Genomic DNA, 23,425 nt, shown 5'->3' with positions numbered 1-23,425 from the left:
TCAGGTTACTTGAACTTATTTCTTCCCCTTATACAATTGCACTGGTAAGTATCTCCAGAACAATGGTGATGATGGGTTTCCTGCCAATGCTAGGAAGCTTCTGGAGTTTCACTAGTGAGCACGATGCTGGTTTTTGTTTTTTATACAAACATACTGCCTAGCCCACATGCCACAAGTGAACTTGCCCTACTGCTAGGAGACACGGGCAACTCAGTCTTCCCATCTACTGTGCACATGAGCACGGCTCTGGCTGATGGGTCCAGGCTCTCCCTCTTTTCTACACTCTTATCACAAGTCCTCTTCTGGGGTCACCTCACCCAGTCAGGGTGAGTACCCTTGGGGCCCTCATGTTTCTATCAGAGGGTCAGCTTGGCTGAGTCCTCTTCACATTTTTTTTTCCTCCCAACTCCCCAAACATAAGAAGAAATATTCCCGTGCAAAGTGGTTTGGAGGCCAAAGAGACTGTACGGGTCCAAGAGGTCCTGGACCCAGAGCTTGTCCCCTCAGATGATACTGTCTTATTGATTTTGTTGTTGCTTAAATTCCTATGTAACACTGGGGATAACCAGTGAGAGATGCTCTGGGCATCTAGGAATCCTCTGTCTCTCTGCTCTCTTTCTCCTACCTGCAGAAAATCACCAAAATGGTGAATTCCAGCATGGCTTCTTTTGGGGGAGGGGGGGAGGTGGACTCTGGTAGAATGTGAAGTTACTGAGCAGTTTCTCCTTTAATGGCAATTTTTGCTGCTTATATCCACCCAAACTCATTATGTCTTGCTCTCTGCAAGACCCTATTAAGAATTCTATTTACTCACTTCTCCTCACTTAATGTTGCTGCAGAGGGAAGAATTAGAAACTGTGGGGAGCTGCCCCAGAGTGATCTTAGAAATCTCTATCTTATTTTTTTGCGAGCTGTTCTTTATTTAACATTGCTTGAATATTTTTGTTTGCTTAGTTTAGTTCTTTTAACCTGTTTGCTTGTTCATATTGTTAGGATTTTGGTTTTGTTATGCCATCCTAAACTAGAGTCCTCTGTATTTACTTAAACTGGTAACTTCAAGGCTGAAGTAAATGCTGAGAGTGATTCTTGTGAATTATGTTTCCTGTCATTTGCTAAAGAAAGACATTCATTTTTCAGGATAGTTGCTCTTACCTGCTGCTTGAGTGCCTCCAAAGATTCAAATTCCAATCTGGCTAGTTTCACCTGGATATGCCGTGGTTTATCAGGTATAGCAAATGCGAGTATAAACTTTAAAGCCAGGAGTGCATGCTAAAAACAAGAAAGAGTATATGTCAATGTGATACATTAGACCACATGTGCAAGGAAATAAATTGGTACCTAAGCAATATGGGGTCCTTTTCATTAATCTTAGATAAGTTCTAATTACTGGCCTGTGAAGTACCAAAGACCAACCAGGCCCGTGAGTTATATTTAGGCCACCCCACTGTGGCCCATTCGATAATTATTGACTTACTCTGCTTTATTCTTTTAAAAATCAGTTATTCCTATAAATTGATATCATATGCTACTCTTAATGTTTTATCGAAAAATAAAGTTTATTCCAAAGTCTTCTACAAATTTTTTTTCTGACTGTGCATTAACAATGTATCTTAGTGTATAATATTTGTGGAATTATTTCATTCTCTGCCCAAAAACATCCCTCTGTGTTGAGCTTTGGGTTGAGTTGTATGAAGTGTACATGTGTCTCAAACATAAGGTACCTTGAATCCTCTACATCCTCAGTACTTTCTGGTGTAGTTTTTCTCATAACGTGATCATCAGTAAACATTGATTAACTGAATGACTAACCTCATGCTGCTGACTCCATGTTAGGTAGGGGAGGTACACAGAAATGTAGAGTGTATCCACTAGAACGTGGAAACTTAAAACTTGGCTATGTATTTCCCTTCCACACCAGCATCATAATAAGGTTCTCTATAATATATGGTATGAGATTTATAATTAAGTCAACAGTATTTCTTCCATTGGTAATTCTGCTCTTCAGATGTATAGCCTCAACCTATTGATACTTCTCCAAACCTAGCATCATCTTATGATGCAGGATCAACACCCACAGAAATCTGAACAACCAAAGGAATAAAGCTGTCCTGTGGTGACAGCATGAACTACTAAGGATTAAAAGCTGTGAGTGTTTAAAGGTAAGAAATAATTAAAAGGCATTAAAAAAATCAATGAAAGAGATGGAACAGTTTTTAAGAAATGTTGCATTGAATTATTGACAGAAAAAGAAGACCGTTGGAAAAAATTAAATGAATTCCTTACTGTGATATTTTCAGAAGGAAGACAACAGATAAATAACAAATGGATATCTCCTGGGAGAAGCATGAAATAGTGAAGGAAATCAGCATGATGCCAGAGCAAGCAATAATTCAATCAAAAGACTTGAAAATCAGCAGAACCCCAGAGCAGGCCAGGCAGTGCCTGGTATTGACAAGAGACCTGGAGTAGACCAGGGACAGGCAGCCTTCATGTAAATGTGAATGCTATAATCGAAGACAACACTGGAAGATACTGATTAGGGGTCTTTAGTAGGAAAACAAGAAAATAATACAGCATGGATCAGATGATACCATATGCTTAAATTCTAAACTAACTGAATTAACAGGAACCTGGATATAATCTCCAAAGATTAAGTGAATAATTCAGAAAGGGCTATACTGTGCCATTATTTCATTCCAATAGAGTACTGAGATATAACTGTATATGAGGCAATCACTTCAGTGGAAATATTAGACAAGAAATAAATTAGTGGATAAAAACAAATCTTCCATACTTTTCAGAAACTGTGTGGCCTTAAGTTGCCGGAGCCCCACCATGATCAAGTCACTGGCCCCTTTCCATCTCTCCTAATAAATGTGTACCCCTTTCTTCTTCCTCAGAGTCTTGGCAGAAGCTAAAAGACAAAACAAAACATCCTGACAAGGAAGGACATGCTTCTCTTGGAGGTAAGGCATCTGGAAAGTGTGTTAACTCTTTGGGAACCAGGATTGGTTATTGGGTGACTAAGCAAGGTTGCCACAGACCTAGGTGCTGTGGTTTCCACATGAAATGTTCGTAAAACTCTCATGAATTTAAAAAAGTTGGTATCGATTAGATAATATTAATCAAAACAAGAGGCCATTTTAATGTTTAAACACACAGCAACATGGGTAATTTTGTGAGTAATTCTCTATAGTTTATTTTTCTAAAATTATAACATCTTCACAATGGTTTTCTTTGGATGATGGCACTATGGGTGATCTCTTGATCTTTAGTCTTTAATGGTTATGAGTTACTTATATAAAGGGGGAAAAATCTTACATAAAAAAGAACACAGGAATTCATCACTTAATAAACAAATTACACATGCCTTGCCAGGCTCCTAAGCCCACTTGGTCATGATTGCTCATTTGCCCAGTAAACAGACCAAAATCAGACAAAATGAAGCTCTGAGAACTTTGCCTTTTTAACTGGAGACCAAGAATAAAAGAAGCTGGAGAAAGTAGTCATTTTGTATTCATTCACACTGCAAATATGTAAACAGCACTTATGCAGGGCCAGACTGCTTAGATGGTGGCCTTTGTCCATCACTTCCTAACCTCCCCAGTCTGTCATACTGGTTTTTCTCCTACTTTGCTAAACTCCCAGAAGTTTCACCAATTATAGGTTTATTTGCTTCAATACACATTTTCTGTAAAAAGTGAAAACACCCCTGGGAAGGTTAAGGAGTATCAACCATTCACAGATATTAGTTAATTAATTTAATTAGTTGGTACTAGCAAATTCTTTCTCTCTGTCCTCCATCTCTTGGCAAATAAAATTGAATACTTGGGAGTGGGGTGGGAAGACACCATAGCAGAGATACAAGCAGCTTCAGCAGTAGGGATCAGTTTCAAGGAAGAGGGGTAAAGAGAAGCAGAAAGGAACCAATGTTATCTCCATGGTCAGGAAAGGGTACATCAGACCTTCCCAATCCTGATCCCCTTCTTACTGGCTTCTTTTCCCCAGGAACTAATTCAAGTTGAGCATCATAATGGATTAAATAAGCTTCTGTAGTCTAGCCTGGCAACCTAAATAACATTTATATCACTGCATTTCTTAGGATCAATTTTTTGGATATTATTTATATTTTCCATACAGCAATTCTGTTCCAAGGCTGAGAACAGCTTTATGCTAACAGATCTGAGAAAAGAAATTGTAAAAAGCATTCAGCCATTTTGATTTGTTTACTTAAATAAAAGAAAACCTAAGACGAAATAGAAATCTACTTATATTTGAAGAAAAATACACTCATAATGAAGAGTTGGGTGGAAGGAGCTGGTCTATGAAAAGTGAAGATATTTTACGGGCCATGATTGTGATTCTTCACCAACAGTTCTCTTTTAAACTAAAACTTGGAAAATTATATCCTAAACAATGTAAGGGAGAAAAGAAACAGTGGGGGGCAGGGTGGTGAGATGGGCAGAATTTTTAAACCAATAAATACAAGAAGTTGGCTTCTCATAACAGTATGTTTTAAACAATGATTATAGGATGTCTCACTAGGGAAAGGGAAAAAGAACAGGACCAGAGAAAATTAGCACTCAGAGAAGCTAAATGTTTTCCAGTGCCAGCGGTAAAGTACTGCCTGCTCCGCTATTAGAGTATTGCTCACCTTTGGTCATGGCAGGGCTGTCAAACCCTGGGAATCTCATGCCAGGTGTACAGAGAGTGAGTAAAACTATTTTATTCTGCAGAAACTAGAAAACTCGTGATATGATCAACAGTAGCAGCTGTGTTTTGTAGCAATGTGTCCCCAACCCTGTCTCTTCTGAAACAGAAAATGCAAATTAGAGTTGAATTCTTAGAATTCTGAAAAACTAATCTGATTCCTACAGTGGTGTGTCTGCAGTATTACCTCTTTCCATTCAGAACTCAGCCACAAGTGAACAAAAGAAACTTCTTCAAAAAAGTATCCTCTGTTGATTACCAGACAAATAGTATGCCAGATGTCAATTAATAAAAATGACTAATGGAGCAGAGATTGAAAAAATATTAAGGAATTAGGTTCTTAAAAAAACAACCTTGGGGATTGTCATTTTAAGATGGTAGACCAAGCATGAACAGCTACTTCTTCCACCTCCCAAGGGTACCCTGAAATGATAGAAATATATATTCTAAAAGAAACAAGACTGGAAAATGAGAGAAGTTGCCAGAACTTCTGAGAATAGGACCAATGAAGTGAAAAGTGTAGCTCAAGTCACCTGAGACAAACGCAGGTCCTCCCAAAGAAGCCCAGAGAGGGGCCAACGTCAGATTTAACTCTACAAAAAGAAAAGATTGGGCGTGGGAGTCAGCACTAAAGTAAATGCATTAAAGAACAGTCTCCAGAAAAGCTGGGGCCATGGGAGCCCTTTTTCATGCCACCTGTAACAAAGCAGCTAGAGGTTCTACTCTTGCCCTAAAGTGAGAGATCTGCCCTTAAAGGAAGCAAGTGATCTGCTGGGAGAGCTCCTCATGTGAGGCTGCTGGGTTCAAGAGAGAAGCAAAGAAGAACCCAAGGTCATGTCAGATTCCAACTAAAGCTCAAAGGAAAGAACAGCTGCATTGAAATGGGTAAGAAAAGCAACTGCATTTCACCTGTGGTAACTCTTCCCCCAAGCCAGCACAACTTGGCGTGACTAGGAGAAAATATTCGACTTGTGATTTCTTGCTTGGGAGGGAAAAAGAAAGTGGAATGTAAGCCCAACATTCTACCCTTTCCGGGGGCTGTCTCAGGGACTAGTTTCTGTCTCCCCAGACTGGGAGGGCATGGGAACCGCTATATTTTGAATGTATGGGGGTTGCTGAGAACAAAGAAGAGGTTGGCACTTGTTGTAGCACCAGAGAACTTGCAGTATGTGGACAGACAACAGAAGCAGCAAGAGATTATGAACTTCTAATAAAGAAACTTGCAAATTTTCTAATCGGGAAATTATATGCATAGGCCAAGAGATGACGCCCACCAGAAAACGCTTGAGAAGCCCTCTGATTCTCTAGCCAGGCTGACTGGTCCTCCTCCTTGTATAAATCTAGTCTATAATGACAAGGAGATGTGATAATAATAGCTGAAAATTTCCCAAATCTGAGGAAGGAAATGGACATCTAAATTCAAGAAGCTGAGAGGAATTGCTAGAATTCTAGTTTGATTTCAAAAGCCAAAAGGAAAACTGGAAAATCCATGAATTATGGAAATTAATCAATAAACTCTTAAACAACCAATGGCTCAAAGATGAAAGCACAAGGGAAATTAGAAAATATCTTGAAGCAAATGAAAACAAAAACACAACATACCAAAATTTATTGGATGTACCAACAGCAATACTAAAAGGGAAGTTTATAGTGTTAAATGCTACATTATAAAAGAAGAATGATCTCAAGTGAATAATCTAACTTTATACCTCAAGGAGCTACAAAAAGAAAAAACTAAACCCAAAATTATCAGAAGGAAGGAAATAATAGAGATTAGAACAAAAATAAATAAAATAGAGAATAGAAAAACAATAGCAAAAAAAATCAACAAAACTAACAGTTGGTCTTTTGAAATCTATAAAATTGACAAAGCAGAACTATGAAGAAAAAGAAGACTCATAAACTCACATACCAAAAATCAGAAATGAAAGGAAAGACATCATAACTCATGCCACAGAAATAAAAAGGATTATAAGAGACTACTATGAACAATTACATACCAACAAACTGGATAAAATTAGAAGAAATGGATAAATTTCTAGAAACATCAACCTACCAAGACTGAATCATGAAGAAAAAAAATCTGAACAGAATTATACTAGTAAGCAGATTGAACCAGCAACCAAAAACCTCCAACAAAGAAAAGCTCAGGATTAGAGAGCTTCATGGGTGAATTCTACCAAACATTTAAAGAAGAATTAACAACAATACTTCCCAAATTCTTCCAAAAAACAGAAAAGATGGCAATACTTCCAAACTCATTTTAAGGTGTCAACATTACTATGATGCTAAAACGAGACAAACATACAACAGGAAAACTACAGACCAATATCCTTAATCAATACTGATGCAAAATCCTCAACAAAATACTAGCAAACCAAATTCAACAATACATTAAAAAGAAATTATACACCATGACCAAGTGGAATTTATTCCTGAAATACAAAGATGGAATGACATACAAAAATCAATCAACACAATATACTACATTAATAGAATGAAGGACAATCACATGATCATTTCGATTGATGTAGAAAAAGTATATGACAAAATTTAATTTTCATGATAAAAACACTCAATAAACTAGTAGTAGAAAGAAATTACCTAAACATAATAAAGGCCACATATGAAAAAGCCCAGAGCTAACATCATACCAAACAGTGAAAAACTGAAAGCTTTTCCTCTAAGATCAGAAACATGGCAAGGAATGCTCACTCTTGCCAGTTTTATTCAACATAGTCCTGGAAGTCCTAGCAAGAGCAATTAAGGGGAGAGGAGAGGAGAGGAGAGGAGAGGAAAGAGAAAAGGAATAAAAGGCATCCAAATCAGAAAGGAAGTAGTAAGATTATTTGTTTGCAGATTGCATAATCTTAAATGTAGAAAACTCTAATTACACATACATACACACAAACACATACACACCCATTAGAACTAATAAATGAATTCAGCAAAGTTATGAATACAGAATCAACACAAAAAATCAGTTATATTTTACACACTAACAATGAACAATTTGAAAAGGAAATAAGGAAACAATTCTTTTTATAATAGCATCAAAAAGAATAAAATACTGACAAAGTTATTCAAGGAGGTGAAAGACCTGTACACTGAAAACTACGAAACATTGCTTCAAGAAATTAAAGAAGATACAAAATAGAAAGATATCCTGTGTTCAAGTACTGTACTAGAAGACTTCATATTGTTAAAATGTCTGTATTACCCAAAGTGATCTACAGATTCAATGCAATTCCTATCAGAAAAGATTCTCTTAGTTCAGAAGAGGACCAGAAAACTTCTAAAGAGCCACACAGTAAATATTTTAGGCTCTGCACAGTCTCTGTCACAACTAATCAACTCCGCCCCTCCTTGTACCATGAAAAGCAGCCAGAGAATACATAACCAAACGGCTGTGGCCGGGTGCCAGTACTATATTAATAGGTGGCAGGAGGATTTGGTCCTGTGGCTGGAGTTTGCTGTCTTTTGGTATATGGTGTGCAGAAAGACTAAGAACTCTAATTATTTAATCAACTGGTTAATTCATATGAATATTTGTTAAAAGATAAAGTATCACAGAATTTGTGTCTGTCTCAATAACATAATGACTGGGACTCTTCTGTGGAGTTCACGAGGAGGCTTCTCACAGTGTCTTCAGGCCCTACCCCCTGGTGGGTGGCCTGAGAGAGTCCTTCAGGGCAGGGCAGCACCTGTGATCCGGCACTCTGTGCCCCAGACCATGCGCCACTCCTGGGGCACTGAGGATCCGCACAGGGAGTGACAGGGAATCGCTAGCATGGCAAAGCGCCTGGGCCTCTGGACTGTCCGCACGGACTATTTCCCAAGATCAGTCAAGTGAATGAGGAGTTGAGCTTCAAAGGTGAATGGAAAGCAGAAATCCAAAAGAAGTGCGCAGGGGAGAAAGCATTGGGAAAATGTTAGGAGAGTCAAAATAATGAGAGAGATAAGAGTAACTGATTACTATAAAAGCATGAAAAGTTTTTTAGTTCCTCCTCTATCCCACCACTTAATAGAATAGAGGTTTGGAAAAAAAAATTCGAATTAGACCAAATGAATAGAAGGAAATAATTTAAAAGGTTACAAATAAATTAAACTGTATGTCTCGTCGTCTCTTTCCTTTTAAAATATAATCTCCATTGTAGGGACCTGCTAACAAAGAGGCTGGTTACAGATGAAGGATATCAAATGAGAGGGTCGTCATTTGTCACTGGGGTGGGAAATCTGACTTTCAGGTTTTGCAAGCCCAGTGTCACCAAAGAACACATCTTATGTAGCCTTAAAGCAATTTACATGTGTAAAGTTTGTTTTCCTCCCATTCAGAGCCATATTTCTTGCATAAAGCAGTTTCTACACCAGATTTGATGATGGTAAAAGGAAGTGAAATCTGTAGAAGAGTTATGTTTTATTTGGAGCCTGCTTTGTTTTTTCAGTAATCATTTTGATCACTTGACAAGTAAAAAAAACCAAGCAACACTTAATAACTGTGTGTCCAGAAATATTCTCTAAGGCCTACAAGCAGTGATAGCCAAAGACTATGATTTCATTTTACTGTATACTTACTTCATTTGCTTTAATTGTACCATCAAGTAAGAACTTTCGGTCATAGTGGAGAAACACACACTTGTGTTCCCTAGATCATTAGCCACAAGGCTAGATGTAATGCTCCCAGGGCCACATGAGGGCGGTGGCTCTACAACAGTGCAAGGCCAGACAGTGGACATCATGAAGTCACCTGATATGGCCATGGTGAGGAAGGTGGCATTCAGGAGACTCCAGGTGGTGGAGTCTTGTAGGAAATGGAGTTGCTGCTTCCTATGAGGTACAATTCAGGGCCAACTTAACTGTCCCTTACCTCCTGGCCTCCCAAAACACTATTTATATTCAAAAATATACAGGCATAGTGAACACCGGAGGAATCTGAAGTTGAAGTCTGAAGGTACAAGGGTGGTGGGGAGCCCAAGCCACAGGTGCAGGAGGGGAGGGGAGTTCTTCTCCCTTCACTTTTGTGACGGCAGGGTTTGTTTACGGGCTTATGGCACATATGTGACATGATGTTGTACCCCAGGATGGCTCTTTGTTCACGGACTTTGTCTCCCTCCCTGTAAGTTTTTTGTTTTCTTTCTAGGTTTTTGTTTGGCCGTATTTAATAACACTCCATTAAGTTCCAACTGTGAAGTAAAGATACCTGGTATTTTCTTTGACACTATTGGGCAAAAAGTCTATCCTGTCTCCTTAGTTCTACCTGCCTGCTTTGGCCCAGCATGAATTTTCCAAGGCCTCATCTGGACTTAGCCTCTGAAACGTGCCCTCTCTGGGACCGCTGGTTCCACCCCATCTCTGACAGGGTTCCTGCCAGGTTCATGTTTCTTCCTCTTCCCCCAGGTTATTGTCTTTACTCTTAACACACTATGACCTGCTGGATAGTGATGTCTGCTGCCATGTCAGGACTGCAAAGATTTTAGAGCTAAAAGATTCTTAGAGGCTAATTAAAATTAATCACTTCAAGGGGGAAAAAACAGTGACCTTCAGGGACTACACGGCAGGGCTGGACACAAAGCCCTAGTTCTTCATTCTACACAATGCTGTTTCTGCCCACAGTGCCTTTCCTGGTGACACTGGATGAATGGCGACTATGGGAGAGCACGAGTTTGGAAGGCAGGTAGATCTATGTTCTGACACCTCCTGCAGGACACTGTGTAGCTTTGTGAGCCATCTGAGCCTCCTTTTCCTCATAGGGGACTGCAACGTGCCCACTGTAATGCCTGATAGCATGGATAAAAACATGCTAATCTCTAAAATTACCGTGTGACAATTTTGTCAAATTGGTCTCTCTGACCACCTTCAACTCTGTTTGGGCCTCCAAATCTTAGCGGCAGCAATTAACTATGAGTGATTCTTTTGAAGAAAGAAATTACTGCACAGAATGTTCATGTCCTTTAATGGAACTCCCTAAGAATCAGATGATACCTGTTCATAAATGAAAAGACAAAGCACCTCTCTTACTTTCATAAGTCTTTATTCTAATCCAGCTAACACTGGTCATCCATATATATAAATGTTCTGCCAGAAGCCAAAGTGTCACTCTCTACAGTTTGAGAAGTGCCTCTGAACAAATGTTTCTAGCCAAAATATGCTTCTAAGTTCAGAACTTATGCCAGGAAATCATGGGCTTTACATCTCAGGCATCAACTACACCAGTGGCATCAGCTGACTGATTACCTGGGTGATGAATGACAAGAAGGTCCTAAACTGAACCTCAGATTCATTATCATGGGTAAATCTGCTCTGCAGAGAAGAAAAGCCTGAAAGACTGGGAGAGGGTGTGTGCACTAGGCTTCTGCCTACCCCAGCGTGGACCTTTCACTACGGCTGTCATTGACCAAATACATAGTTTGCTTATTGAAACATTCTGTTTAAAATGTTTCCCTGAAGCATAATTTAGCATATTTACTACTGAACATATGCTTCGATTTACTATTTCTGTAACTGGCAAATTTATACAAAACTAAATAAAATCTCTTCAAAAAGACATTTGAGCATTTCTTGTTTCAGATCCAACATGGAAAAAGCTTGGAAGTTGTTGTTCCTCTCAATACAACAAGAAAAAGCTGGACAAATTGCAAATCAAAACTTTTCCTGAACCCATCTGAGAGCAAACCATCCTCCAAAATTGGGAGGGACAGACACATCCAGAGAAATACAGAAACCAAAATACGCTTCGCTGCAACAGAAGCTGCTGGACGCATCAACTCGCAGGAACACTTACACGGTCACTTTGATGAACTGCTGGAGGCTGCGTGTGGACTACCACCAGTGAGAACCTGTCCTGGGGGCCCCCACACTTTCACAGACTTTCCTTGCAGGTTCTGAAGGATCCTCTTGTGGGTCTTGTGGGGGCGGGGACGGGGAGAGGAAGAGTGGCTGTTGTGAAGTATTACTCAGAGACTTCTCCATAACAAAGGCTCACTCTCCAGGAGGAAGGACTTTTCCAGGGCACAATTCTGAAACTAGATTACAGATGGAGAAAGGAAATCTGCCCCCTACTCCAGCCCCCTCCAGCCTTCCTATTTCACTTAGGGGGAAAAAACAAAACAACATGAAATGGAGTTGACACCAGTCAGGGCTTCAGAGAAAAAGATCAGGAACACCGCAGCCAGGAGACAGTAGGAGACAGGGAGAAAAAGCTATACCACTGGATGAGCAGCTGTGGAGGTCACAGTCCTGTCTTGAAACACAGCCCCACTAAAAGACAGATTTAGGCTGGGTGTGGTGGCTCACGCCTGCGATCCTACCACTTTGGGAGGCTGAGGGGGGAGGATCGCTTGAGGTCAGGAGTTCAAGACCAGGCTGAGCAACATAGTGAGACCCCATCTCTACAAAAAAATAAAATTAGCTGGGTGTGGTGGTGCACACCTGTAGTCCTGGCTCTTCAGGAGGCTGAGGCAGAAGGATTGCTCAGGCCCAGGAGTTTGAGGTTGCAGTCAGCTGTAATGACGCCACTACACTCTAGCCCAGGCAACAGTGCAAGACCCTGTCTCAAAACAACAATAACAAAAACCCCATTTAATCAAAAGATTATAGAATTTGCCCCTTCCCAACACCTTATCACCACACCACCAGGGCTCTAGGATCACAACAGTGGATTACAGCTGAGGGAGCTGCAAGACACAGACTCTCTCTGGGTAGGAGAACATAGGGAAGCCCAAAGTAAAGGAGAGACAAAAACAAGGGCACTAGAGAAATTTAAAGCCTCTGGTACCTATAGCTAAAATAAATGTTAACTATAGCCCAACTTCCAGCCAGATTAACATAAATCCTCACACTAAATGCCTATTTCCCTTAGCTGTTATTACCTGATGCAGTACGTCTGGCTTTCAATGACAAATCATAAGAAAAACACACGTGGAAGAGAAGAAGAAATCAAAAAACCATAAGAACTAAGACATAATAGATTTTGTAATTTCTGACAGGGAATTTCAAATAACCATAATTAATATATTAAGGACTCTAATGGTAAAAGTAGATGAAATGCAAGAACAGGTAGATAATGTAAGCAGAGAGATGGAAAATCTAAGAAACAATCAAAAGGAAATGCTAGAAATTAAAAACATTATAACAGACATGAAAAATGCTTTTGATAGGCTCGTCAGTAGACTGCACACAGTGATCCAGGAAAAATCAGTGATCTTGAAGACAGGTCACAAGAAACATCCCAAACTGAAAAGCAAAGAGAGAGGAAAAAAAAAAAAAAAGAAAAAAATATCTGACAACTGTGGGACAATATCGTACAGTGCAATATATGCGTAACTGTAATACCAGAAGAAAAATAGAGAGAACAGAGCAGAAAAAAATATTTCAAGTAATTACGGCTAAAAACTTTCCAAAATTAATGAGATACCAAATCGCAGATCCAGGAAGCTCATAAAACAGCAAGCTGAATAAATACCACAAAACCTATATCTAGGCGTTATCCTATTCAAACTGCAGAAAAATAAAGACAATGATAAAGTCTTGAGAGAAGCCAGAGGAGGGGAAAACACCTACCTATAGAAGAAGAAGGATAAGAATTATAGCAGACCTTTCATCAGAAACCATTTTAAAGCAACAAGAGAATCAAGTGAAATATTTAAAGTGTTGAATGAAAACCCCACCAAACCAGAATTTATATCCAGGGAAATTATCCTTCAAAGATAAAGGAGAAATAAAGATTTTCTAGATGACAGTGCAAAGAGGGAGAGGGACAGGAGGAGGAAGAGGAAGAGGGGGAGGGGGGAGAAGGGAGGGAAGGAGAGGGGAAGTGGGGGAGAGAAAATGGGTGAGAATGAATATGCATTGTGCCAGACCTGCAAGAAATGTTAAAAAGTAGTTCTTCAGGCAGGACTGGAAAATGAACTTGATCTATAACAAGAAAGGAAGAGTGTCAGAGACGGAATGAGTAAAGGTAAAATGAACAAATATTTTTATCATTTTTAATTGATCTAAAAGATAACTGTTTAAGGCTATAACAGTAACGCTATACTGGGTGATCATAGCACATAAATGAAATAAATAACAATGTCATAATGATAAGGTGGAGAAATTGGAAATAGTTTGTTATAAGGTACCTGCACTACATGTAAAATGATACTATGTTCTCTGATCATTTAAAAATGTATATTTTAAGTTCTATGGGAATCATTAAATTTTTTTAAAAGTATAATTGATAAGCTAACAGAAGAGAGAAAATGGACTCATAAAATGTTTAAGTAAAAATCACAGAAGGTGGGGAAAAAGGTGGAAAAAATACAGAACAAATGTAACAAATAGAAAGTTATTTAATAAAAACACAGTAGATATTAATCCAGTTATGTCAATAATCGTTTTAAATGTGAATGGTCTAAGCATACTACTTAAAAGATAGAATGTCAGAGTGGCTAAAAGGAAAGGCTCGACTATATATTATTCACAAGAAATCTACCTTAAATACAAGGACTCAGATGGGTTAAAAGTTAAGAGATGCACACAGATCTTGGTTTCTAACACCATTCTTAAAAAAAAAAAAAAAAAGAACTGAAGCTCTTTGGAGAAATGGCTGAGTCTAGGACCGGGGCAGGAAATATATAAGATGAGCATTATTAGACAAAAACTAAGAAAATGTGAGTAACATATGAACATTAGTTAATAATAATGTACCAATAGTGGTACACTAATTGCAACAAATGTGCCATAATAATGTCACATGTTAAAAATAGAGGAAACCAGGTATTAAATATATGGGAACTATCAGTACTAGCTTGTCAACTGATCTATAATTTAAAGCTATTCTAAAATAAAAAGTTTATTTTAAAAAGAAACTTTGTCACATATATTTCCTAAAAATTTTCAGATAAAACAATTAAGAATTAAGCTAGGATTCCAAAGAAACCATCTAAAAACAACTCAGCAAAATCTTCTAAACCAGTTCTCAGGTAACAACAAAAATCCTGAAAATGACCTACATCTTCCAAACCCATGACCTTCAGATTTCTCTTTAGCTTTCTGATAATAGTGTGCTGTGCATTAAGTATATCTAGTTGATTTAAGAGGAGAAAAAGTAATAGATCATAAATCAGTATTTTCCTTAAGAAAATGACCCAAAATCTTCCAAACCCATGACCTTCAGATTTCTCTTTAGCTTTCTGATAATAGTGTGCTGTGCATTAAGTATATCTAGTTGATTTAAGAGGAGAAAAAGTAATAGATCATAAATCAGTATTTTCCTTAAGAAAATGACCCAAAATCTTCCAAACCCATGACCTTCAGATTTCTCTTTAGCTTTCTGATAATAGTGTGCTGTGCATTAAGTATACCTACTTGATCTAAGAGAAAAAGTAGTTAAATCATAAATCAGTATTTTCCTTAAGATTCCAGTAGAGAACAGAAAATTGTATCTTTGATCTCTTAAAAATTGTGTAGTTATAAAAAGTTTTAGCCCTTTTCTTCTTTGACACCAACTCTCTATTCAATCGTCTGAAGTTACTGTGTTTCAGAGCAAAGACTGGCCAGTTGGCTTTACTTCTTACCTACTCTTTCTTATGCATCCACTGCCTCTGTACAACCGTTTTTCCCACTTACCTTGCTCTGACAAAGATGTAAATGGTTACATTAAGGCAAAAGCTGAAAAGCATAGGATATTGCTAATAAGTTCTACAAGGAGTAGACTTGAATGTAATATCCTAACGCAACCTGGGAAGTGGAAGGTAGGAAGCATTCCTTGCTGAAATGACATGTGCTATTAGGCCGCAAGGCAATGATAAAACGGAGGACATGAGGACACAAATCCTGGGTTCCCAGAAGCAGATGGCAGCAGAAATCACTGAGTGATCACCCACTCTTTCTAAAAACTCTGCACACCAGTGTTAGCTGTATCTTTCTCTCTCGGCTGGGCTTCTTGTCTTTACCCTCATCAGTGTTTGAACAGCTCCTGACACAGCAATAGAAGAGCTATTAGACTGTTTATGGGTTGCCTGTTTTCTTATTATTGTGTTTTAAGAATTCTTTGCATATTTTGGACACAAGCCCTTTAATAGATATGTGTTTCGCAAATATTTTCTCCCACTCTGTGGTTTGTCTTTTCATTCTTTCAAGATTATCTTTTGTAGGGCAGAAGTTTTTAATTTTATGGAAGTCCAACATTATTTCTTTCATGCTTTTGGAATTGTATCTAAAAAGTAATTGCCAAACCCCAGGACATCCAGATTTTCTGTTATATTCTAGAAGTTTTATAGTTTTGTGTTTTATATTTATGTCTCTAATCCATTTTGGGTTAATTTTTGTAAAAAGTCTAAGGTCTGTGACTATATTTATTTTTTTGCATGTGATTTCTAGTTATTACAGCATCCTTTGTTGAAAAGACACCCTTTCTCCATTGTACTGCCTTTGCCACTTTATTTCAGTGGAACTATTTCTGGGTTCTCTATTGTGTTCCACGGACATATTTGTCTATTCTTTTGCCAACAACCACACTGTCTTTATTACTGTAGTTTTATAGTAAGTCTCTAAGTTGGGTAATGTTAGGCTTCTGACTTTGTTCTTCTTCAAAAACTGGCTCTTCTGCCATTCCATATAAACTGTAAAATCAGTTTGTCAATATCCACAAAATAACTTCCTGGGATTTGGATTGGGATTGTGTTTTAATCTATACGTTAAATTGGGAAGAACTGGCATCTTAACAATAGAATCTTGCTATCCATGGAATATCTCTCCATTTATTTAGATTTTCTTTGACTTCTTTCAGTAGAGTTTCTGAATATCTCTCCACTTGAAATATCTCTCCATTTATTTAGATTTTTTTTTATTTCTTTCAATAGAGTTTTATAGTTTTTCTCATCTAGATCTTATACATTTTTTTTTTTTGGGTGCTAATGTAAATGGTGGTACGTTTTTAATTTGAAATTCCAAATGTTCCTTGCTGGTATATAAAAAAGCAGCTGACTTTTGTTCTACTAGTTTTTACCACTGTGTTTAGAATAATGTCGAAAAATAGTTGTCTATATGCCTATGAATGCAACTTAAGCATGGAAAATCTGATCCCTGAAGGCTGTGAAAAATTACATATCTGGCTTTTCATCCATGCCAGAATCATACATCTTAGAGAATTCCTTGGTTATAATAAGGAAATCTTATATTAATAACTTTTTCCTTTGTGACACAGTTTTAAAAATAAAGTGATAAATGTGAAATAAGATTCCTGAACATAATATTCAAGTCCACATGAACTAAAGCCATAATAAAGGCACCCTGCATTCTAGAAAATATTGGTGGTAACATTTATGTCATCTTTTTGTGATGCAATTGTAGGTTAAAAAGTACTTCCTTCAAACTTTGGCACAGTGCTGAAAAACTGCATTTTAGTGGTAAGTTCTTAAAGCTTCTACTCTATTCAGAGATGAACTTCTATAAATGGCTTAGGTGTCTACCAAGTCCAGGCATTCTTTTCTATTGCTTAGGCTTTATAATAGAGCAGTGCTATTCTATATTGTCTTAAAGTTCACACCAATCTGGTAAGAAGAAACTTCCCTATTTTCAAAGTATATCACAGCATAAATTCAAAGTGTGTAATGTCAAGACTACTCTGAATCATAGCCCCTAAGCACATTCTCACAGAAACAGCTGCTTAAGAAGTTGGGCCTTGAGAAGAGCAACACTCAGACTGTAAGAGAATTTTAGAGGAAGCTGGGACATGCCACCACCCAGATGCCCCATCAGAACTGAAGGAATTATTCCCTCAGCCTCTGGAGTGCTGCTGGAAGACACACCTGAGCTGAAGAGAGCCACCCTGACCCAGTCACCTTTCTCCTGTGGCAGCTGCATCAATGACTAGTCTATTAGGGTGGAGAACAACAGCCTGGCCATTCCAGCTTCAGAGCTCTCCATGGATTCGGGGGCGGGGCAGGACGGGGGACGGCGGGGGGGCCCTTGTTGAGATTGAACTGCTGCCTAACTTCTTCTTCTGCTCAATCCAGCTTCCTTCTCCTCCCTCTTTAGGTGTTTATTCTCAGGTGGTGCAGCTGATGGGAGTTTTCATCTAATGCTTCTATTTTCTTAGTGAAGTAGAAAGCAAAGTTATCAGCCAAGAGTGAGAGAAGGGAAGGAGGTACTGGAGGACTGAGAGAGGAGAGGGTACAAAACAGGCATCTAGGAGGGCAGGAAAGAGAATGGGGCAAGGAAATTTGTATAAGTGCCAGAAAGCACTGGGGGCTGTTTAAGGTCAGTGATTAGGAGTGTAAACTGAGGCCAGCCAGGTATTACTGTGGGGATGGGAGGCTGATATCAGGAGGAAGACAGGCCAGTAGAGGAAGGAGGTCAAGGAAGTCTGCAGCCATGACTGTGGAAAGAGTGACAGGATGTGTACTAGAGAGAGGTTCTGTAGAGTGAGCCAGGCCCTTAAGTCCTCAAGGAATGGGGTAAGTGACCTGGGGTGTGCCGCACTGCTTACTGGAAATCAGCTAGTCACGAGGATAGGAGGGTCATCTTCCACCCCACTGATACTTCTTGGGGCTAGCTAATTTAACTGATCTGACTGGATGGCTGTTTCTTTCCCCTTTCACCACCCTGAGGGCTCTTCCCAAAACTGCAGTGGGCTGGACTGCATGTTTGATGTTTTCCTCACAATTTCTGGGTAAACCATACTTACAAAATTTCCAAACCTAATCAAATAAACATTGGTTCCAAACCTTTTGTTTTTTTAACCAGGCTCTGACCCTAGGTCCTGAGGCACAAAGATGAAAAAGACATATAAAAGAACAAATTATAATATCCTATGGTACATGAGGCATTATTTACTCTCTAGAGCAATGTACTCCAGGCACAGCTATTCTAGAGCAAAATAGAATTTTGCTATTCTAGTTCAAAATGCAACAGAAACAAAGACTTGAATTAGCTCTAATTTATGATGCACAGAGATGAAGAAAAGTAAAGAGAATACTTAACATTTTTAAAAAACCATTTAAGTACCAGCTACATGATGAAATAATTAATTTCTTTAAATAGAAAATGATGTGCTACTTTTGCCTACTCCTCAGATAACTCAGGCTGGTTCCCTCCCTAGGAACCTGGAGCCCAGCAGGTGCAGCAGTCACCAACACCTGCAGAGTCATTAGGAGAAAAGGAAAAGGACGCTACAAAAATAGAATCTTCAGACAGTGCAGTTTATAATTAATGATAATCTTAACTGCATTTTTGAATGTTATCTTTTATATTAAATGTACATATTTTAAAACTCTGCAAGTTCTGTATTATGCTGATGGCCCAGAGTTTTACCTTAAGATGGTAAAAATCTGCTAAACCTGGGCATTTTCTTCACCTGTGCTGCAATGTAAGCTCTTGCACACATCCACAAGGAAGCAAATACAGGACTGTGCATCCTTACATAGCGCTGGCTTTAGAAGCAAAGAGCTGCCCATCACTAGGAGAATGGATAAGAAAATTCTGGCATATTCAGAAGATAGAAACCTATGCAGCAGCTAGAAGCAATGAACCAGATTAATATACAGCCACACAGATAGATATCGCAAATGTAATACTGAGTGAAAAAGAATTAGAGATTCAGAGCCCAGAATCATGCTCATAAATTAAAACCCATGCCAAACACCACAATTTAAATAAACGAGTAGAATGTGGAAGGGAAGGACATACACTGAATGTATCAGCGTGAGTGCCTATACAGGAAAAGGGCCACAGAGTGGGGATTAATAAAACACAAAGATGCCTGTGCCATGAAGCAAGGTGTAGGATCAGCTTAATTTTGTGTACCTGAGGTTGTGGCGGTCATGAGGGGAAGCAGATAGCACTATTTTTATGAATGAAACACAAGTGGTAGGTATGGATTTATCATACTTACAGCTTTCTAGTATTTGTTATTATACTTTCAAATCTTGCTCCAGAGCCATCTATAATGTACCATGACAATACACCCAACAGTATTTTACCATCTATAAACTTGACATGTTTTGGCACAATCATTACCTCAATTTGTGGATGGTATTTAATAGGAGTTAGGGTAAGAGTTGCCAAAAGCTAAATTGGCTAATGCAGAATCTAATGAAGAGTAAAGCTTTCATCATGCTTTGAAATAAATTCAGAGAGAAAAGTAGAGAAAAAGACACCTATAGTATTGAACTTGACACCGTGCTGTGATTAATAACTTAGCACATGAAATACTTCTTAGCAGATGGTTAAACACACATATCAGAGTTAACCCTGACAGGTATAACTTACTGCAAAAGTGTACCATGGTTCACTTTAGAATTAGTGTACGTTTCCTATAGGCTCCCAGTTTACCACATGCTTTTTGTTTTCCATCTCTAAACTACAAATTATATTCTAAAATAAACCAACTGCAAGATCAGCACCAGGTGTTCTGAGGAGCCATCCCTTGAAATGCTCAATGCTACAAGGAAAGCTCTGCAGTGGTATACCTGGGGCTTAGGGAGCTTGTGATCTTATCAACCAAGATGCACAGCTCCCCATTCTGACGCTATGGGAGTTTGTGTAGGATCTTGGAATAATCACTTAAGTTTTTCTGCCTCCCTTTCATTGAGTGACACTGAGATCCTGGCAACAAAGACAGTGAAATGAGCGAACACTGGAGGAAGGAGTCAGGACCCTCATTTTGTCCCCAGCTTGTTACCTATAAAAGGGGAGATGACAACATATCCCCATTGTGCTATGTATGATCTTTGTTCTTTATAAAATAGCAATATTAAAACCCTGGAGACCTGCTACAAATGCTAACCCTGGAGTCCTATTCAAGAGACCTCTTTTAATGGAGACCACTGTGCAAAGATATCTTTATAGCAGCCCACAGACGAATTTCCTTGAAGAGCTAAGACAAACACATTTTATAAAAATCTGTTCAAAGGAGAAGTTTAACAAAGATTCTAGAATACCTTGCTTTTTCCTTCTTGGAAGATGTTCTTAGCACAAGACAATGCAGCCCTGCAAAGTTTTCAAATTTAAGCTGAAATAATTTGATTTGCTCCACAAAATTCCTCTACACCCTCCTTTTACTAACTGTAAATATAAAATATTCTGAAAATATTTCTACACAGGAAATACTTCTACATAAATTCTCTTATGAATTACAAATTCCCACTAACATCAAATGAAGAGGCAGCAGACATGAAATGCGGAGTATTCAATCTCCCATCAGGCTTAAACCAATTTCTTATATGCCATGAGCTTCTGAACTAATGTCTCTACAAGGGTGAGACAAAGTCTCTGAGCCCTGTGAGTCACATGGAATCAGGAAGAACATAAACACAGGAGAGTGGAGAGGCAGAACTGTTTAATGCAAGGTGGACAAACTAGCCCAAAGGCCATTAGGTGGCTCCAGAAGCAACGGCTGGCTGCACAGTGTCACCCTCACCTGGTGTGGCACTTCTCTTTTCCTTTTTCTGATCCACTTTCTGTCCAACTGCTTCCACTCCACTGCCTGCCACCATGTTGTTTTCATCCTTTGTTCTATTCTTTTGGTAGCCACATGCCTTCCAGGAGTCAGTGTTGTTGAGTAAAGAGGACTAGGCCTGCACTCAGATCCCATTTCTACCTGATGCACTTCCCTGGTAAATGGAGGGTAACCAAACTGAGCATCATCCGATTCAGTGGGTCATAAACAAGGTGGTATTATCAGGGAGGGGGCAAGGTTTCTACAGATAGTCTTCTGTGAAGAAGGCTGAGGGTGAGGGAGGGCTTCTTGGCAATGGAACAGGTTCTAGAAGGCCCACAGAAATGTCTGCCTGTGGGCCACAGTGGAAGAATGACTTGTGGGGATAAAGTTCCAAGCAGGAGGGAGGTGAATATGGCTAGGGAGGTGACATGGTTGAAGGGTGTGGCAGAACTGCCAGCTTCCCAGCTGGCCCCAGAGGCTAGTGAGTGCTTCCTGCCAGTGCCTGTCTGAAGCTTCTGCTCGGGGAGCACAGCGCTGGGATGCCCATCACAGCACCGTTGTGCAGCAGCACTGCTCTAATACACACTTGGAGACTGCAGAGCCAACCAGGGTGGGTGTGCACAAACAACTAGGCCACAACATAACCAAGACACAAAAACATTCATATAGAGCTTACTTCTGCTGTAAGTTATTCAAAGGGCTTTATATATAATAATCCATTCAGTTCTCACAACAATCCTACAAAGTAGGTTCTACTACTATCTCTATTTTAAAAAACTGAGACTCAGAGAAGTTAAACAACTTTCCCTGGGTCATAAGCCAGTGAATGGCAGCATGATTAGAAATCAGAAACATTACAGACTACTACATAAATAAGTTAAAAAGAATGCAGTACACTAGTTTAAGATGGGAAGCCAAGGATTCCCATTTATTTCTCATACCCATTTGAAGAGACCACCAAAAGAGTAGGAAAGAAGTAAAAAGGCGCGATTTCGTGATAATGAAGGAAATGGGAAGAAGGCCACCAGCTCATGGGAAATTTCTCTAAATGTCTGGAGTCCAGAAAATAGATGAAAGAGTACAGGATGATGAAACTGAATGTAGAAAATTGCAGCCTAGAACTCAGATGGAGGCAGGCTTTAGCTATCGAAAAAGCCAACCAGCACAAGCAGAACCTTGGAAAGGCTCCATACCCGGACACTGCCCCATAACAATGGGAACAGTGATGTTCCCATTTCTTCCCACAGCCCTGTGTGCAAATGGCTGCCGCTAAGTAACCCTCAGCTGCACACATGCATCTGCCACACACACACACACAGAAAAGAGGCCTTTACTAGAGAAATCAAGTGAACTTTCTAGGGGTGGGAGGCAGGGGGACTAAGGAAGCTCAACAACATGTTCCATATTCTGGCATTGAGCATGACAGTATATTCTGGCTCACCCCCGGTCTTCCATGATAAAGCAAAGCCTCTGCCTCTGGGAAAAAGGCTTTACCATATCACAAAGCCCTGAGACAGCTATGCTACTGGCTAATTCTCAAATATGAACAGATAGCCAAGAATCACCAGATACTTGAGAAAAGCCTTCAAAAGAGAGAGAAACAGATAGACATAAGGCTGTGCACATATGTCCCACGGTGAAAAAGAAGAAAATGAACCCTAGAGGAAACAGATAATTCAGAGAATAGAAGGTTAAAAAAGGGGGCGGGGAATGATAGCTCCAAGGAGAACTAAGAAAATCTTGTATTCATATAGCAAGAACAGACACTCACAGAAAATGAACAGCTCAAATGCCAGAAAGAGTTCCTAGAAATTACCAAATGATTGCCAAAATGAAAACTTCAATAGAAGGGCTGGGGAATCTAGTCTAAGAAATTTTTCATAAAACAGAACTAAGAGGGGATTAGAAAAAAAAAAAGCCAAATTAAGCAGAATGAAGGAAATATTAAACACAAGTGCAGAAATCAGTAAAATAGAAACCAAATAGAAAAAAATCAATAAAACCAAAAGTTTTTTTTAAAGTTCAATAAAATTTATAAACCTCTAGCTAAAGTAAGAATAAAAGAAAGAAGATACAAATTACCAATATCAGGAATAAAAAAGGAGACATTACTAAATATCCTACAGAAATTAAAACACTAAGAAAGTAATGTGAATTTTATGCCAATAAATTTAACAACTTAGATAAAATAAACAGATTGCTTAAAAGAATCAAATTACCAAAACTGACACAGGAAGAAACAGAAAATCCCTATATCTATTAAAGATACTGAATTCATGGTTAAAAATCTTT

The 23,425-nt window shown here is 38.9% G+C and overlaps 1 protein-coding gene across 2 annotated transcripts in view; it reads right to left on the bottom strand.

Annotated features, from left to right (window-relative positions):
* ANO10 (anoctamin 10) overlaps nucleotides 1–23,425 on the bottom strand; it is a 240,616-nt gene that overhangs the window by 48,769 nt on the left and 168,422 nt on the right. For both annotated transcript variants that reach the window (XM_012638749.1, XM_012638743.1), the window contains one exon: nucleotides 1,153–1,269. In XM_012638749.1, the coding sequence (XP_012494203.1) occupies nucleotides 1,153–1,269 (117 nt within the window). The remainder of the gene's footprint in view (nucleotides 1–1,152; nucleotides 1,270–23,425) is intronic.

This window comes from Propithecus coquereli, unplaced genomic scaffold, assembly GCF_000956105.1.
Source record: "Propithecus coquereli isolate 6110/MARCELLA unplaced genomic scaffold, Pcoq_1.0 Scaffold1, whole genome shotgun sequence".
Taxonomy (NCBI): Eukaryota; Metazoa; Chordata; class Mammalia; order Primates; family Indriidae; genus Propithecus; species Propithecus coquereli.
Note: the sequence above shows the minus strand (reverse complement) of the source record. Positions and strands in the feature narration are given on the sequence as shown.